The 19,248-nt window shown below is 39.5% G+C and overlaps 1 protein-coding gene across 1 annotated transcript in view; it reads right to left on the bottom strand.

Annotated features, from left to right (window-relative positions):
- The window catches only part of ME1 (malic enzyme 1), a 191,418-nt gene that overhangs the window by 79,973 nt on the left and 92,197 nt on the right, over positions 1-19,248 (bottom strand). Inside the window, exon 6 of the mRNA XM_082480516.1 lies at positions 2,044-2,147. Coding sequence (XP_082336642.1) covers positions 2,044-2,147 — 104 coding nt within the window. The remainder of the gene's footprint in view (positions 1-2,043; positions 2,148-19,248) is intronic.

Here is a 19,248-nt window from a genome sequence, read left to right as displayed (position 1 = left end):
ACAAGGAAAAGGTAACTAGCATTAACCAAAGCATACAATTACCTAGATCACCACAATGGTTGGCAAGGGAAAGTAATAAACAATAAAGCAAATCATGACCTAACAGTCAGACCCACCACACCAGAATCAGCTGCAAGTGTTGAGTCTGCTAGCAGGATGCTAAACACGAATTTGAATTTAGGAATATATGACATTATTGAGCAAATGGACTTGCTTTTGACTCAACTACATCACTTTTCCCGTCACCTTAGCAAATGAGTATCATAACCAACATATAAGTCACACTACAGCCAAAACAATTCACAAGTAAACCACGCAAAGTTTAAATTAGAATTTGTAAGGGCTCCACTTTAAACATGAAATAAATTACACCAGTGTAGACCATGACAGATTTAGCTGAGAACTAAGTGATCTTTCAGAAGGTCAAGCAAACACAAATTGCTCAAAATTGCTCAAAATTATAGAGTTTTAAAGATGTTTAAGTAAAAAGAACATGTCAACCAGACCTTCAAACATTATTGAGATAATCTTCTGCTTGACTCTGATGATTTCCTTCAGTATAGAATCATTGAGGGTTTTGTTGCCCTTCCTTGGACACACTCCAGCACCTCAATGTCTTTCTTGTAGTGAGGGGCCCAAAACCGAACACAGTACTCGAGGAGGTGCCTCACCAATGCTGAGTATAGGGGGATGATCACTTCCCTAGTCCTGCTTACCACACTATTCCTGATACAGGCCAGGCTGGTTCATATTCAGCCAGCTGTCAACCAACACCCCCAGGTCCTTTTCTGCCAGGCAGCTTTCCAGCCACTCTTCCCCAGGCCTGTAGCGCTGCATGGGGTTGTTGTGACCTAAGTGCAGCACCCAGCGCTTGGCCTTGTTGAACCTCATACACGAAGAAACAATTGGTGGTTCATTTTAAAGAAAGGATGAGTTAGGGAATGCAATGTATTCTCAAAATGTGGTCCACAGAGCAATTTCTAATGCTGAGCCTTCTATTAGGGCGGTGAAAATGCATCAATTTTATTTGAAAGGGCATACTCAGAAGAGGAGCAAACACATTAAGTAGATCCAAACCAGCAATGTCATAGCAAGATTATGAACAAGGGAGTGTCAGCCTGCTGGGCATGATGGGGAAGAGTACAGTAATACATGAAGGAATATGTGCTTCAGGCACGGAAATTAATCCTACCTGCTTGCCCAAGTTTCTTTTGTGCAGGAACCAGGGCAGGAAGAACAGAGGCTGTGCACATCCACAAGGTCCCAACATAGGGTCAATGTGCAGATGGGATACGAGCAAAGACTGAGGAGCTGGAAAGGACTTCCAGGTTCCACAGCTCAGTCCCAGGTTTGGGATGCAGATGCAGAAAACACATTCTGCTAAGGATCCTGGCACTTGGGCTATTTTAGGTATGCACATTGAATGCAGGGCTAGAACTCCAAATATTTTAACAAACAAGGAAAATATGAGCAAATGTGTTATTTGACATGTGAGAAGAACTATTTTATTCATCATGGTCTAATAATAAATTTAACTACTTTCTGTATAGGAAAAAAGAAGCAAGAGAAAGAGCTGACTTGGTATAGGTCCATACCATGACATTTAAAATCAAAACATTGAAAGCTCAGGCCTGCGGTGGTTTTGGTGGGGGCAGAGACAGGGGTTGCCAAGTATGATAGCTTCTTTCAGACTGCTGACATCTCACATATGAAATCACAGACACAGAGAAAATCACGTAGGCACAGTGCTATGCATAGAAAATTATTAGGCAAATACTTAACAATCCAAATCTCGAAAAAGAAGCTTGAAAAACTAATTCACTCATCTCAAGATGAGTTTTACCACTCTTGCAGTGAATTCATAAAACTGCAATATTAAAGGCAAGTAGTTCAGGCAGTTATAAAATACTATGCTCAAAATAACAGCTATCAGAAACCTAACACACAACTTTGTCTTTCTTTCATATACTACTGACCTTTATTTCTCCTAAGATGAAGTTCACAGTGGAATTCGCCAATGAATAGCAGAGATATATCACATACCTTGAAGTCACAGCTTCCATGAATTCATCAAGAAGATCATCGTAGGCTTGACCTCTGATTCTCTTGTGTCTCAGCCCAATATACAAAGGATCTTTCAGCAATGCCTGTTAAAAAAAATGTTTCAGCTATTACAAGAGCAAGTTACACTAGTACACTCTAAGTTAATAATAAGAGGACAACAATACAGTGTTTGTGGATTAACCCAAGCATATGAAGTACATATCCATTTATCCACCTCTATATAAAGACTGAAGAAACGCAACAAAGAGATTAAAGAAACACCCTTTTGTATCAATGAAAAGGGATACCCTAGTCTAAAAGGAAGTGTATTGTTTCCACGTTAAAAAGTTTAAGTCAGGTTTCAAAAGTATCTTTTAAAGCTTTAGTTCGTACTTTTCTCTTTTCCCTTTACATTCTGACAGTGCTCTGACACTTTAAGAAAGGCATTTTCTTTACTTTTATCATCGTGTTTCACAAATCTCTCCCAGAGTCCATCATTTCAATTGTGTTGATGAGCCGATATTCAGAAAATGTGCTGCCTTCTAAAATTCAATATGCCAAATCATAACCAAGCCTTCAACCTTTTCCTTCCAAGCTCCTAGAAGGTCTTCTTTTGGTCTCATGTATTTCCAAATGACAACTTACAAATTACTATATGTGTTTTGCAATCACTTTTGGCAATTCACTCCAGCTACAGCAGTTCCCCAGTCAACACTTTCACTGGCTTTCCCAAGAACTCTCATCTAAAGACACTCTTTGCTATTATTTTTCACAGGCCTCTGAAAATGAATAAGCTAATTTCTCCATTGTATCTAGTGTGCAATCCTCCCATGCTAGCCATCATATTTGGGAAGTTGTGGCGGTCTGGCGAGGTTCCTGCTGACTGGAAAAGGGGAAACATAACCCCTATTTTCAAAAAGGGTAACAAGGAAGACCCAGGGAATTACAGGCCAGTCAGTCTCACCTCTGTGCCTGGCAAGATCATGGAGCAGATCCTCCTGGAAACTCTGCTGAGGCACATAGAAAACAAGGAGATGATTGGTGACAGCCAGCATGGCTTCACCAAGGGCAAGTCGTGCCTGACAAATTTGGTGGCTTTCTACAAAGGGGTTACAGCGGTAGTGGACAAGGGAAGACCAACTGATGTCATCTACTTGGATTTGTGCAAAGCGTTTGACACTGTCCCACACGATATCCTGGTCTCTAAATTGAAGAGACATGGATTCGAAAAATGGACCACTCGGTGGATAAAAAACTGGCTGGACGGTCGCACTCAAAGAGTGGTGGTCAATGGCTTGATGTCCAAATGGAGAGCAGTGACGAGTGCCGTTCCTCAGGGGTCAGTACTGGGGCCTGTACTGTTCAACATCTTTGCCGGTGACATGGATAGTGGGGTCGAGTGCACGCTCAGCAAGTTTGCCATTGATACCAAGCTGTGTGGCGAGGTAGACACACTGGAGGGGAGGGATGCCATGCAGAGGGACCTGGACAGGCTGGAGAGGTGGGCCCAAGCCAACCTCATGCAGTTCAACAAGGCCAAGTGCAAGGTCCTACATCTGGGTTGGGACAATCCCAAGCACAAATACAAGCTGGGCGGGGAATGGCTGGAGAGCAGCCCTGAGGAGAAGGACATGGGGTGCTGATTGACAAGAAGCTCAACATGAGCCAGCAGTGTGTGACACAGCCCAGAAGGCCAACTGTATCCTGGGCTGCATCAAAAGAAGTGTGGCCAGCAGGTCAAAGGAGGTGATTCTGCCCCTCTACTCCACTCTCGTGAGATCCCACCTGGAGTACTGCATCCAGCTCTGGAGTCCCCAACATAAGAAGGACATGGACCTGCTGGAGCATGTCCAGAGGAGAGCCACGAGGATGATCCGAGGGCTGGAGCACCTCTTCTATGAGGAGAGGCTGAGAGAGTTGGGGCTGTTCAGCCTGGAGAAGAGAAGACTCCGGGGAGATATTATTGTGGCCTTCCAGTACCTAAAGGGGGCCTACAGGAGAGCTGGGGAAGGACTTTTTACTAGGCCATGTAGCGATAGGACGAGGGGGAATGGCTTTAAACTGGAAGAGGGCAGGTTCAGATTGAACATTAGGAAGAAGTTTTTCACTTTGAGGGTGGTAAGGCACTGGAACAGGTTGCTCAGAGAGGTTGTTGAGGCCCCATCCCTGGAGGTGTTCAAGGCCATGCTGGACATGGCCTTGGGCACCCTGGTCTAGTGGGAGGTGTCCCTGTCTATGGCAGGGGGGTTGGAACTTGATGATCTTCAAGGCCCTTTTCAACCTAAACCATTCTATAATTCTATGATTCTATGCCCAAGCTGCTTGCAGAATCGGTCAGGAGCTTGACCTAACATTTTTCATCCAAAAACAATTTGCAAAACCAACATGGTTGCAGAAACTTGTACACCAGCTTCAATTAGGAAAATATTGTAAAGAAAAATACAGACCACCTCTCCTTCTAGGAGAGAGCCTTCAATGTATGAAACAAAGTAACAAGGCTGGAAACCTTGCTCAACCTCTTTCAGGCTTGGAATCAGAAACCTGATTTCTGTATTTTAGAAAAGTGCCTAAATTCCCTTCACAGCTGTTCTGTGTTGTAGAACTGAAAAATCCTTTGGGTCACAAGCCCCAGTTGGAGACTGATTTGAATCAGCATGAAACTTAAAACCTTTGGTGGTGTTCTGTCTCCCCTGGGAGTATCCTGACGCAGACCTACAGATAGAGCTGTTTGTCTCTCCCTCAATTCTCTCTCCACATCATAAAAAATTAAAGATATCAGATTAGAAAATTTAAAAAATCAACACAAAAATTCAGTAGAATTAAAAGCCAATTTGTCTAAAACTGTTGTTAATTTCATTACTGTTTCAAAACAAACTATGTGACTGGATGGGTGGATGAGGGGAGGGCAGTGGATGTTGTCTACCTTGACTTTGGCAAGGCTTACGACGCTGTCTCCCACATCATCCTCATAGGCAAGCTTAGGAAGTGTGGGTTAGATGAATGGTCAGTGGGGTGGATTGAAAAATGGCTGACAGAGAGAGCTCAGAGGGCTGGGGTTAGTGGTGCAGAGTCTAGTTGGAGGTCAGTAACGAGTGGTGTCCCTCAGGGGTCAGTACTGGGTCCAGTCCTGTTCAATATATTTATCAATGACATGGATGAAGGGATAGAGTGTACCATCAGCAAGTTTGCTGATGACACAAAACTGGGAGGAGTGGCTGACACACCAGAAGGCTGTGCCGCCTTACAGCGTGACCTGGACAGGCTGGAGAGTTGGGCAGAGAGAAACCTTATGAAATTCAACAAGGGTAAGTGTAGGGTACTGCAGCTGGGGAGGAATAACCCTATGCAGCAGTACAGGTTGGGGGCTGACCTCCTGGAGAGCAGCTCTGTGGAAAGGGACCTGGGAGTCCTGGTGGACAACAGGATGACCATGAGCCAGCAATGTGCCCTGGTGGCCAAGAAGGTGAATGGCATCCTGGGGTGCATCAAGAAGAGGTCGAGGGAGGTCATCCTTCCCCTCTACTCTGCCCTGGTGAGGCCGCATCTGGAGTACTGTGTCCAGTTCTGGGCTCCCCAGTTCAAGAAAGACAGGGAGCTGCTGGAGAGGGTCCAGCAAAGGGCTACAAAGATGATTAGGGGATTAGAACATCTCTCTTATGAGGAAAAACTGAGGGACTTGGGTCTTTTTAGTCTAGAGAAAAGAAGATTGAGGGGGGATCTTATTAATGCTTATAAATACTTAAAGGCAGGGTGCCAGGGGGATGGGAACAGTCTTTTTTCAGTGGTGCCCATTGATAGGACAAGAGGTAATGGGCACAAACTTGAACATAGGATGTTCCATCTTAACATGAGGAGGAACTTCTTTACTTTGAGGGTGACAGAGCACTGGCACAGGCTGCCCACAGAGGTTGTGGAGTCTCCCACACTGGAGACATTCAAAAGCCACCTGGATGCCGTCCTGTGCAACCCGCTGTAGGTGACCCTGCTCTGGTGGGGTGGTTGAACTGAATGATCTCCAGAGGTCCCTTCCAACCCTGACCGTTCTGTGATTCTGTGATTCTATGATTTCTAATACATTACTTATAGACTTTCAGAATTTGTTAGTTCAACTGTTTGAATTGAAGTTCAAAATCAAAATTACTTTGTAAATGAAAATGCAGTCATTACCTTGTGATCATTTTATTTGTTCCCTTCACCAATTCTATGTAGTGTTCATGCTTAAGTAGCATATTCTTTGGCTGAAACATTTTTACCTGTGCAATTACATTATTCTAGGTATTCTAGCAGCAAAATCAAAATCATAATTATGTACCTATTCCAGATACTGCAGGAAAAGCTGGCAAGAGCTTGATGTCAGATACCTTCCAAAGTAATTTTCTCTTTTGTATGCTCTTCTTTTTTTGTATATAACCATTTCCAATTTTGTAGTCAAGGAATATTTCTGGAATTATTTTTTCATTTCCATTTTGAGTTTGCCTAGTTATTAAAATGACCTCAGGAAAATCTGACAAATCAAGGATAATTTTATTTCTCTGGTAGATAAATTCACAGGAATTGCAAATGAGCCGTTTAGCAATGTGAAATCTTAAGACAAGTTTGGAAACCCTGTGGGAGTTGCCTCGTGCTTCCCACCAGACTTAGCATGCAAGGTCGGAAAGCAGAACCGCCAAGCAGCAGGAGCCCCTGTCAGGAGCATCACGGTAGGACTCAGACACAGCAATCCTGTTTCTAAAATCCCACTGCCGTGGCTTTCCATGCCAGCAGGCTTCTCCTGCTCCATCTCCTGTGCAAGCATTCCGCATGCTCCACGGTCCAATACAGTGTAAGTAACTTATCCCCTTCCCAACTCCTGTAACTATTCTTCCCAAATTGATTTGCTCTTTTAACATATTTCTGCAAGACTTTTATAAAAAAATCAGTCCGTGTACTCATTTTGTAAAACAGTCTGAAGTGAAAAAGACACATATATTTATCTTTAGTCCCTTTATTTTTTAAATTCTGAAGACATATTTCCCAAACCCTTTGCAGCCAGACTGAGTCATACTGATTCTTTCAAGAAGCCAGCTTATGTTGGGCAGTGATTCTGTGAAAGTTCAAGAGAAATAGGCATTCACAGTTATGCTGTTTAAAAAGTGCTAAACAAGTCACGGGTCTGCCTTAAGACATAGGCACTTATACTCCTTTTGCCACTTTTGCATCTTTAATGTTGGTGAGCATTTAAATCTATAGCCAACATTGAAACTCAGGACTCAAACAGCTCCATTTATAAGGCCACTATAAGAATTCATTCATCTATCTTTGATGCCGAAATTTAATGTGGAATATTTAAAACTATTAATACAATGTTTCTGAGGTATGTTTAAACTTCCAGCCTGGGAAGTCTCACAAGCAGAGATAATTAATTCAGCAACACATCTCTGATGAAAAGCTTGGCCAGCTATATACCCAGAGTTCAAAATTCCTTTACAGCTCAGTGCATTCTGCTTCACAAACGTTACAGTTCGACAAGAAATAGCCCCAAAAAGTTCCTTTATAGTCCTGTTTGGAACAACGTATGAAGAAACCCAGGGCGGAGACAAAAGAATGAAACATTCAGCAAGTGAAAAGAACAGTGGTCACGTCTGAGCCCTGAGTGGCAAACCATTGTGGGACTGCTGCCTTTCCAAAGGCCACTGAAGAATGAATAAGCTGCTTAAGCGCATTATCCCCTTATTCAGGTCAACACCATGCAAACCGGGTCCACGGTGGTTGGTTTTTTTTAGAGAGTTCACACATCTTGAGAGATTAACATTTGCTATCGACTATTTCATGGCTTTCAAAACAGATTACCGAAAAGAAAGTTCCATCTTACAATCGAGTATGTCAAGCTGACACGATGATTAGGTACTTTTCCTCAATGACTGGGGTTTCTTTTGTTCCCCAGCTTGTTGTCAAAGCTTAAACTTTGTTTTGTTCTTTTGGAAATCGAATCCCCTTCAAAACATAACTGCTTTTCCCAGTTTAGTGGGTTTGTTATGCATATTGAATGATACTGAAAAAGCTGATGCTGGTTTATTTTTAGACACACTCTAAGGCTAAAAAAAAGTTCTAAAACATTCAGGCTTAGCAATGTGGTACATTCAAGCTTTAATAGAAATAAGGTTTTACAAGAATAAAGGGCTTAATTGACGTTCTGGTACTGGAAATATCATGTAGATCTACTTAGAATTAGCTGCGTAAAATAACAAAGAGTTCTTTGAAGCACCACCTGAGTGTTTTAAAACTGTAATGACCTTTGGGGTTTCAAGAAAAAGGCAAGCTGTTTATACCATCTTACTTGTGCACACGTATAGTAGAGAGATCAGTAAACTATCAAAGTTCAAGCAAGGCTTGAGCTGTGCACCTGGCTCTAATTTAGCTACAAAAGCCAAACGAGCAAGAAACAGAAAACTGCACGCCTATATATATCATCAGTGGAGAACAAACATGCGGAAATGTCATCTGCTCTCAAACTTGGCACTGAATCGTTTCTTTGGAACAGATATATACTTTAGTGAACAGCTTCATGGAAAATTGGAGGTGAAGAACTGCAAGATACAGAGCTTTTCCACTCACAAAGATGGCAGCAGAGAGCATCCAGAACCTCTCAGTGCCACCTAGAAAGTCTTTGGTGTACAGTAATGCTTCAGAGAGACAACTTCCCCCATGCCATTAAAATGTCAAAGCCCTCCAGCAGTTCTACAATTATTTGCGTTAGAGCCACAGTTATAAAGTTAAAGGAGAACTACATTTGTATGGGACATCGGAAGCTTTGGGACAAAGGCATGCCACATGCCAGAAATGAAACACATTTCAGAGTATGATTGGTCTAACAGGGCACACAGTTACCAAGAAAACTGTGGGAATGCTGCTGCTTTTTCAAGTGTTAATACTTTCTTATACTAATACACTGTAGATTCTTTCTGTAAACTTCTTTTCTCAGTTTTCCCAGGTTGGGGAGGGGCTGGTGAGCACGGGGGAATTTCTGTTCTGCAGGAAAGTTCGACATTTCAAACTGGTTTGTTTTTTTTTTTGGTTCCACAAGATTGAAATTTCACTCAATGTGAAACTTTTTCCAATAAAAGAGTTAAGCAGTCAGAAACAATGCCAATGTTTTGGACTTAACTTCAGCTTCTATCAATACTAATTACCCAGTAATCAATCTGCGTTCATTTAAATTTTTGGTTTGCAAGCACTAACATGCTGAATCACAATTTTCTGTCCTGCAAGAACAGCTGCAAAGTGTTTTTTATGGCATTAGGAAGAATGTATAAGATTTCAATTTATATCAGACTAGGAAGCCTTTTTTTCTTTGAATAAGCTTATTTTGAAGTCTCAAATACAGGATGATGCCTTAAAACGTGTAACAGATTCTGTGTTTCCAAATGCTAAATGAATTTCGGATGTGCTGAATGCTGCAAGTAACAATGACACTAATTGAGTTTTAAGGTGTAGAATACTTTGCAAAAAGAAGTTTCATAATCAGTGAGCTAAATATTTTTTTTAAATTTTGCTTTGAACTACACGGGCCCCATGACATACTTATGAAGAAGAGAACATGGTCCCTTCTATCTAAAGACTAGGCCATTGTCTTGCGCAAGAGAAAAAGGCACCTTATCCTCTGTTTCTCCCCAAAAGAAGCTGACCTCATCTTTGGGAGTCTAAGGTAGCACTTTATCTGGATATCCCCAACAGACAGGTACTGGCATACAGAGCATTGCTGCTCTTTGCACCTCAGTTTCCTCCAGGGGATTCCCCATAAGAGAGGATGGCACAAAAGATCCCAAAATAGGAGGCCAAAAAACTGGGTATTACAATGGGTCATTCTAGGTGTAGATAAAGCAGGAAAAAACCCACACATTAGACATGAATTTAAAAAATTGAGCCCAACTGTGCTAGACTCGCCAAACCCAAGTGGCTGCCAGAGACAGCTACTTGAGAGACAAAGACTGTGTATGCAGACAACAGTTGCACTATAATTAACATTTTCCCATCTATAATCCTGGAAACATCACTGAAAACTGTCCATTGTCTGTCCAGACTAAATTCTAGACCTGTGAGAGTCAAGAATTTAAAAGATAATGCATTCATAATGTTCCTTTGACATCAATATTAAATACAGTGTTGGAAGGGAACAATTTCTGGGAAAAAACAAAACAAAACAAAACAACAAAGAATATTATGCATTTTTGAGGCAGTTCAAAATAGAAATATTAATACTCTGATGAAGCAATATCCTAATGTAACAGAAAAGAAGTTACAGTATTTCAAATTCTGTTTAAAATAATTTAAGATTGGGCTAAAAAAAAGAATATATTCTCTTCCATACATGCATAGTGATCCTATAGCTTTGCACCAGCTACACTACATGTTTTCAGTTATTTCTCCTTAATGACAGGCTTGACTTATCCAATCCATCTTGTTCGTTCCTTTCATAAGGTTGTTTATCTGTCCGTTTGACCTTTACATCCTTTGCTTGCCGCCTTCTCAGGAAGCTTACTCTTCTCTTAACCTGATGAAGAATTACCAGTTGTAGCTTTGACTGTGCACTAAACGCTGTTGCTTATATTCTAGTTATTTCCCACGCGTGCAGACAGCTTTACCCAGCTGAAAAACTGTCAGCTCCAGCGAACTTTAATTTAACAACAAAATAAAAATCACTCTAATGGGTGGAAAGAATGCTTCATGAAGGAATCTTGTAACACGCTATGAAGTTACCGCAGCCTGTCCCCAAGCAAGAGACTGCACAAAGCCAGGCTGTGCCAAGGACATTCTGTGGGCTGGTTCCGGAGCATGTATGTGGCACCAAATAAAGGCCCCAGTGTGCACGGGCTGCATGCCGAGCGGGCGCCATCCCTCCTCCCCTTCTCATGGGTCCCAAAAGGGCTCTCCCAGGAAGTTCAATTCGATCCCTTGCATGAGCATGCAAAGCTAGATCATTCAGCCCCCTAAGGGTAACATTTACAAACATACATAAAATATGCAAAATAGCACAAGCTATGTTAGCGAGGGAGCACCAAGTGTAAAATCCAAAGAGAAAAACTTGCTGCAGCAAGAGGCAAGATGCACAGGCTTTTTCAAGAGGCTGTTGTGCTGACTGTTCTTTGAGTCGGGCAACACATTGGTGTTTGTATCTACAAGTCAGTCTGCGGAATCAAGTGATGGGTGAAAAGCTCACGGGCTGTTGATGGTGCAGGGGTGAGTCTGTTAGGTACACCTGAGTCACTCTCTGAGCGTACCTCCAAAATACTGGAAATTACAAAATACTTTATAGAAATCAAAAGTTTATCTCACGATTTTTAGGTGTAATTCAGTATTTCCAAGCACTTGAAACTAACAATACCAGTTACAGCCAGGTGCCCATCAATGATTCACATCCCTAAGGAAGTTCCTTTCTAGGCTGACTTTTCCATTCCCAGTAACCTGGAATTCACATGGACACCTGAACTTCTCTTTTGGATTGGCTTTAAAACTTACATATAACACACAGTATAGCTATGCTAACTGTACATTTTGCCATACTTCATATTGAATAATAAGAATTAAATATTTTAAAAGGCAATAATATATCAGACATCAGATGAATGTGGGTTTTTTCAGAGCAATTAGGGTTTTGTTCTCCTGCTCACCTTTCTGGTACACAGCATAAGAGATTCACACAAAAATGATCAAGCTTTTCCAGAAAATTTCCATTACTATTAAAAAAACCCTTATAGTAAAATTAATGGAGAATCTAGCAAAAACTGCTTTGAACACCTTGTTCTTTATAGCAGTTTGAAATTAGTAAAGACCTGGGAGTACAGCTCAACAGTGAAGCACACCCCAGACTACATCTTTGCTAGACAAGAGATAAAGTAAAAAAAATAATGGTCTTTCCCTGAAATGTAAGAGCCATTGGAACTTTTTTCAGGTCAAACAGCTTACATTGACTCTTTCAAATCAGCTTAACTTCTAAAAACTATTAGAAGCAAATATCATAGAACTGCCATCACTGAATCTGCAGCACAAACTGTGTGCTGTTCATAAGGAGAGAAGCAGACATTTTCCTCCAGACTCAATTAGATATCATTTATGAAGATATTGTAACTGAAGAAAAAAAAATCCCTGCCTTCAAAGCTAGCGAGTTTGTCAATTTTTCATACAGAAAAATGAAAAAGTTTTTCAATTGTAAACATACAAGTACGCCAACATCTTCTGTTAACTGAATGCTAGCTTCAAAACCAAAATTCATAAAGTCCTTGCTTATAACACTAGAGTTCTTTTCCTAGTACCATGCTTGTGTACCACCACCACACAGATACATCAGGTCTGTCTTCTAAATCTACATTTAACTTCTACACCAAATAGCAGCTATGACAAGCAGGTCGTTAATAAGGCAATTGATTGCTAGGAGGAAAGGGGAGGGGTAACGATTTCTAATCTTGGAATTTCCTTAATTTATACAAAAGAAAGAGTATAGAATGATCTGTTTTCTGTGTGACTTGTGCCAATCTGCAAATAATGGCAAGCTTTGTACAAGCAGGACACTGTCACTATGGGTGGAATACAGAGGCAGCTGCATTCTGGGGATGAGCACTAAGTGGCAACAAGCAACATAACTACAGTAACACACTTACATAATTTCATTTGTTCTTTACTGTAAAACTCTTCAAAAAATCTGACTTTACGTCTCCCCACAGACGCCTGAAAGTTTCCAAGGGACAGCCAGCACAAAAACTCCCTCAAATTTTTATTTTATCCTTATTTATTGTTTGAAGGACCCTAGATAAATTTAAGTAAAGTGCACCAGAGGTCTTCTAACTCTTCTTCCTCATCATCATCATCTGACTATCATCTAACCTGTCTTTTTCTCCGTGGACAGAAATATGTGATTGCACATAAATAGTTAGTTTATTTCAATGCGTATTTTCTGGTTGTGCTACTAAGCTAAAAACTCTCCCAGTTCCTCAGCTTGACAAATCTCTTTCAAAAAAGCTTTATAAATGAAGTAAGAGCAAAAACCCCTCATCTCTCACATAGCAGGGTAAAGTCAAGAGTAGCTGAAGGATGCCCTGGGCTGAGAAAGCCCTTAGGAGGAGTCACTAGTCCCAACCAGCCATGAGAAAACTCCATTCTGGGCAATTCTGACAAGCCCCGAAAAGTGCAGTTTCCCACTAACGGAGCTCAGACAACAGCCTGCTCCTTTCCCTACGAATTTTTCTCTCTTCCTTAGACATAACACATTAGTCCCACCGTATAGTGCTTTCTACCTCTTCCTCAGGAGGTTACAAATGATTTTGCAACAAAAGAGCATCACCACAATGTCTAAGGTGGCACTGCTGCACTAATTCAGGCTAGCATGCAGCATATGATCCGCTGCCAGAACTATATCTAGCAGACTTAGTAAGGTGATCAGAGAGGCCTAATTCATTGTGTATTTTAAGAAAAATAAAATAAACAGCAAGATAAATACTCTGCATGATGTTTAACAGTCTCAGAGAACTCTCCTGATGTTAACATCTGTCTGCACGGATAGGAACGATGCCAATTCCACAAATGCCTGTAATTTGAGTTGGAACTTGGAAGACGCTCAGAACCATGGTTTTGGAGCAACATTTCATCAGACACAATTTTAGGATGCATAACTCTTTTATACAGTAAAACTGAAAACAAATGGTTGTCTTCATGCCAGTGGCATTTCTTGAAAAACTTAATCATTTGCCTATTGAGAAAACAATAGTCCTGAAGAATCCGACATCATTTAGGACTTCAGCAGATTATACTGCGTATAATCGTTAATATTTTAACATAAAAATAATAATCAGAAAGCAAAGAAATCTGAGAAGTCTGTTGTATTTTACTCATACAATTTTCAGACCACCTGACAAGAAATCTCCTAAAACCCCTGACATCTACTTTCTATAAAAGCTTTTACTGAATCCCAGAAAAGGCTCAGACTAACCCTTAGGCTTTCTACACAACTGACCTTCAACAGCCCCCCTACAGTTAACAACTATCATTTCTTGTTCGTGAACCCCAGCAGGTATATGGCTAAAATCTCAATCTGTGTGTCCTGCCACAAATCAAGACATCAAGACAATCAAAACATTTAACAATACCCTCAATGCTACACTTTGAAAAAAAGCTGATGGATAATGGAAACTGGAAGCTATAGAAATAGATTATCACAACCAAACTTTCTAAGTCTATTGCTCTCAAAAAAAATGAGGGAGGAAGTGCTGGACCATACTTGAGGGTCCATCAGTAAGTGCTTATAATAAATCACAGAAGGTGGCCAAACAATAATATTTAAGAAGGGCCAAAATAGTACCCACAGTAGCCTACATAGTACGCTAAAAACAAGTCTAGCCTCAGTGAAACTTTTTATAGAAGTTGGAGATATTTTTCTTTTCTTTTTTCCTGCAAAGTTACCAGGACCGTAGCTATCTTAAATTATCTTCTTCAGCTTAATCAAGAGGGTATGAAAAGATATAGGTGCTTGAAGTGGTTCAAACACTTTGAATACATCAAACTTTCCTACATCAACTTACATTTCCAAATTTTGTTTAGGACAGGAAGCTGAAATGTCTGAATGAAAGGAGTCATTCAGCTTTAAAAACCAGACAAAAAAACGAAAAAAAATAAAATAAAAAATCTAATGACAAACTGCCACCAGCAAAGTGAATCAGAAAAAAGCAAACACTTATTCTTTTGAAGACTACATCAGTAAAGTTTTGCTATTAAGTAATAATATTCAGAAGAATGCCATCTTAATAATTTTCCTTCATCTGGTATAAGACAGAGATAAAATAAACTCAAAAAAAAAAGTCTTACAGATCTCACTTTCATTCATCTTTAATATTCTATTAATAAAAAGGATTTTGCTAATATTGTATCAGCTCACATTCTGACAGCACAAAAAGTGTGTCTTGAGTCCATCACATAGTTAATTGAACAGGATTTTAACATATCAACAGATACACCATTTACAAAACTGAAAATCTGGTTCTATCTTATCTGTACCTCTAATTTCTATATCAACAGTTCTGATATTTTGTTTTAATTTTTTTTTTTCATTGACATCTAACTATAAATCTCCATCACTCGTGGCAGCCACCCCTCCATTCTATTAAACTTATGTCTATTTATTTTGTTGACTTCCATAAGCTACTCCCATATAGTCTTTCATCAAAATATCTGACGCTGACACCCGTCTCCTGTGCTGTTACTCAGCCATTTTCTTTACTAAAGCCAAATGAGTTGGGCCTCTTCCTACATAGACAAGTCACATCAACAAAGTCCCTTTGACTGACTGACTATTATGAAACAGTCTGGTGATACTATTTCAGCGCTGGGATCTCAGCTGTTGACTATATATCTGTTCTAGCACCAGACCAAAAAAAGGAAAAGTAGTTCTGTGCACAAAGCAGACCTGCTAGTGCAAGGTCAACATTTGTAACAGCAGCTTTACAGTCAACAGGTGACACATTTTGCCCCAGACACTAGGCCAACTTCTGTGGAGGCACAAATGATGCATCTTGTCCCACCTCTTGTGATAATAGCTATATTTATGGCTCATTCCCTCTCGTCTTCTCCATTGCCTGTCAAACTGCTGAGGAGGCAGATAGCTAGCAGTTACTATTTCAGAAAGAATGGAAGCCAATCAAAACAAACACTATCTGTTTCTGTCTTCTGAGTATGAAGAGTTGGAAATGTCTAACGTATTTTGAAATAAAGTCTGCCATCAATTTGGTCTATGGATATTCATGCATGCAATCCAAAATAACCATTTCCAGATATTAATTTCTGCCTTCTTTTATAGATCCCCTTGTGCTGAAAAGTGAAGTAAGAAGAAATGAAATGGACTGACAGAATTGCCAGTAATATCAGTACACAGCTCGTTCTTTCTAATGTCAGCTAAAACCGAGACTTAAATCCCATGTCACCATTTACATTATTGCTGCTAAAGCCCTCCCCTCTTCAAATTCTTGGTTCTTAAAAATCATTGCTGAAACGCTGTTTGGTAAATGTGAAAATCTGAAGCACCACCTGGCTTTGTCACATTTTCCATTGTCTAATGAAATAGAATATTTCACAAAAGAAATATTTGTAAACAGCATATTTCATAAAAATAAATGAACAGTCTCAGAAAAGAATTGCATGTATTCCTAGCCAAAATAGCAAAGTTTAAAGGATAACAATGGACCAAAAGTAATAGACAACTGCTGAGGTTTCCTCACACACTAAGCAGTAGAATGGCATTTCTCAAAGACACAAAGAGCTTTTTTAATAAGAGGTTGACATAAGCTCAAAAACAACTATTAGTCTCTGTAGAAGCCTCCAGAGCCACACAGCGACAACATGTCAGACACACACCATGGCAAGTGAAGTGCAAGCTGAGTATGAATTCACATTATCTAACTTAAGAACCTATACTGTATATTTCAATACACAGTGGCTAGTCTAAGCTCTTTTTATAGTCAACAAACAAAAGGATAGATAGTTTTGAAATACAATTCAGCAGAAAAAAATTGAGACAGCTACTCTACAAGAAGAAGCATCCGCTCCTCTTCATAAAACTAGCCTAGGATGATTAGCTCAGGTTCAGATGACCCTCAAGCTCCACTTCTCTTTCTGTCATTCTGAACTTACCGAGTTTGATGATGGGGCCCCAGATTCTCGAGACTAATAATTCAAACACAAGATTATAATTGTCCATTCCATTGGATCTTAAGTATGGGAAAGATAAAAGAGAACAGGCAAAAATATTGCTGCCTACATGGGTATACTAGAAAAGTCTAGATTTGGGGTTAGTACACAGGCAACATAGAAAGGCTGGATGGTTACAAGAAGACTGCAAACAGTAGTCTCTAGTATTTTTGGAAAGTATAAGAGGATTTCAACCAGAGGCAATATAGGATGATGGTGGATGTAAATCTGGCACTGAAATATATATAACAATATACTATTTTTTACAATATGCATATTTAAAAGATAACAGAAACTTGAAGGTCTCCTTTAATTCAATTTTACTAGAACAACTGGATGAGTTTTAAAAATTGCAATAACCTTTTGTTGTACAATGACAACAGTAAGACCCTGGTGAAAAAAAAAATAAGACTTTGCTCTGTTGTTTTTTTATTTATTCAAAAAGGACTGTAAGTATTTTTGCTACTGAAAGGAAACGTAGATTAAGACATTTTTCATCCCCATACTAGGGCAAAAGGAGATGACCATTATAAAAGTAGTAACATAAAGTCTGAATGTCTATTATTACAGTAAAGAACAAAGCCCATTACAAGTGAATGCAGCATTAAACAAAATACTGATAGTGTACATATTATGAAACTGAGAAAAATATTTAGAGAGACTAAATGTTTAAAAGCCAAGCCCATTTATATTCGATTTTTATTGGTAAAACTGCTGGTATTTATAGCTGCTGAGCTTTGCCTAAGAAAATATGAGAAAAGTATCTAAATGAAAACAAGGGAGGTGATGTAATACATTCCCCTGGGAACACCATGGTAAAGAATAGCAAATGATCGTCTACATTTGCAAATAAGTCAAAACAGTTAACAGCTCTAAATATGGTGGGAAATGCTGTTCCCCTTTGTACACAATTATTTCATAAAAGGAGTAGGGAATGTTTTGTATTTCAGCTCTCAATGCATGATTAGTACAATGCATCCCTTAGGAAGCATGAGACATTTATGCAGTCTTCTACTGCAAGTTCAATACAACCAAGGAAATATAGTAAGGCTGAAGATACAGAAGAAATAGTAATTAAAAAAGTAAATTGCAGAAGATTACAGACAAACTAGCAGAAAAACTCAAGGATTCTTCAAAAGGCAGTATTAAAAGACTGAAACACACTGGAAACCTCAGTATCTTGGGTTTCCCCCCAAGAGATTCCCTCTCTGGAACGCCTTCTCAACATGCTGCAGTCACTTCAGGCAATGGGTTTAGGCCATAGAGGGTAAAAAAGCTTCCTGACTAAAGCTGCATGCAGTTTTGAGGATCTACTTGGAAGTATAAATTAGGAAACTTATTATTTGAGTATTCAGTAAAATAAAAAACATTTGATTCCTAAATTTTTAATTGCAGAAGTGAATTCTGAAATATAGCGACATCCACTATTAAAACCAATGAAGGTAATAGTGTAAAACACACCATCGGCAAATTACTCTCTGATTTCTTGCAAGAAAATCATGATGCAAGAGGTCTCGTTGAATGTTCCTCAATGGTATTTTTAAGGCTACCTAACAGATAACATTAACTGCTAACATTGGTTTCCTTGTCATTGGCTCAAAGCTGAGGTCTGTCTCAGCTGACTTTGAGCTCAAGGAGAAAAGCCAACAGTGAAGAATGAGCCATTTTCCTTTCCTAAGACTAATGGCAGCAACTGTTTGGCTAGTAAGCTTTTATGCCCTCTTGTCTTTTTTTTTCTTGCAGTTATTACCTATCACTCTCCATGAGCATTGCTTGATGCATCTCGCCAGAGAACATGCCTGCACACATCACAGTGAATATAGTTGGGGAAAAAAAATAGCGTCTGTGAAAATTGATTATAGATCTCAGAATAAATTTGGACAGAAGGTAAAGAAACATATGAACAAAAAAAAGCGCAGACAAAAGTCAGATGCAAGCTACCATTCAGACTGACACATTCAACAAGATTAAAACAGGAAATGTGGCTTCCAACTAAAACACAGTATTCCAAAATATAGAATATTACGTGCAATAAAAGCCTCTCTATCCAGTAACAATTTACCATTTCTGTTGATGACAGGGTGCTGTGAAAACACAGAATTTTCTAACAGCCCCGAAAATACTAACTCTAGGTATGGTTAACTCTATGTAATGGACATATCTGTGTGAGCACAAACAATTCCACATAAATGAATGCCAAGTCTGAATATGCACCTATGGTTAGATCGAGATGGGAATAACTAGTATTTACTATGAATATAGAAATAAAAATAAACAAATACAGCAGAATTCTCTATTACTTAATTGCTCCTCTCATCACATTATAAACAGCAAGTTACTCAAGAAATACTACCTTTGTGTGCTGCAATATAATGGGACCAAATATTACAAATAGTTTGACTGAGGCCTTTGCAGACTCTTATTGTTCTGATTCGTTATTTGTACTAATGATAATGTCTGTACTAGAATAAAATAACCAAATCCAAGTTTAATTTTTTT

This window comes from Vanellus vanellus (assembly GCF_965231255.1).
Source record: "Vanellus vanellus genome assembly, chromosome: 3".
NCBI classification, from domain to species: Eukaryota; Metazoa; Chordata; class Aves; order Charadriiformes; family Charadriidae; genus Vanellus; species Vanellus vanellus.
This window is presented reverse-complemented; position numbering and strand designations above follow the sequence as displayed.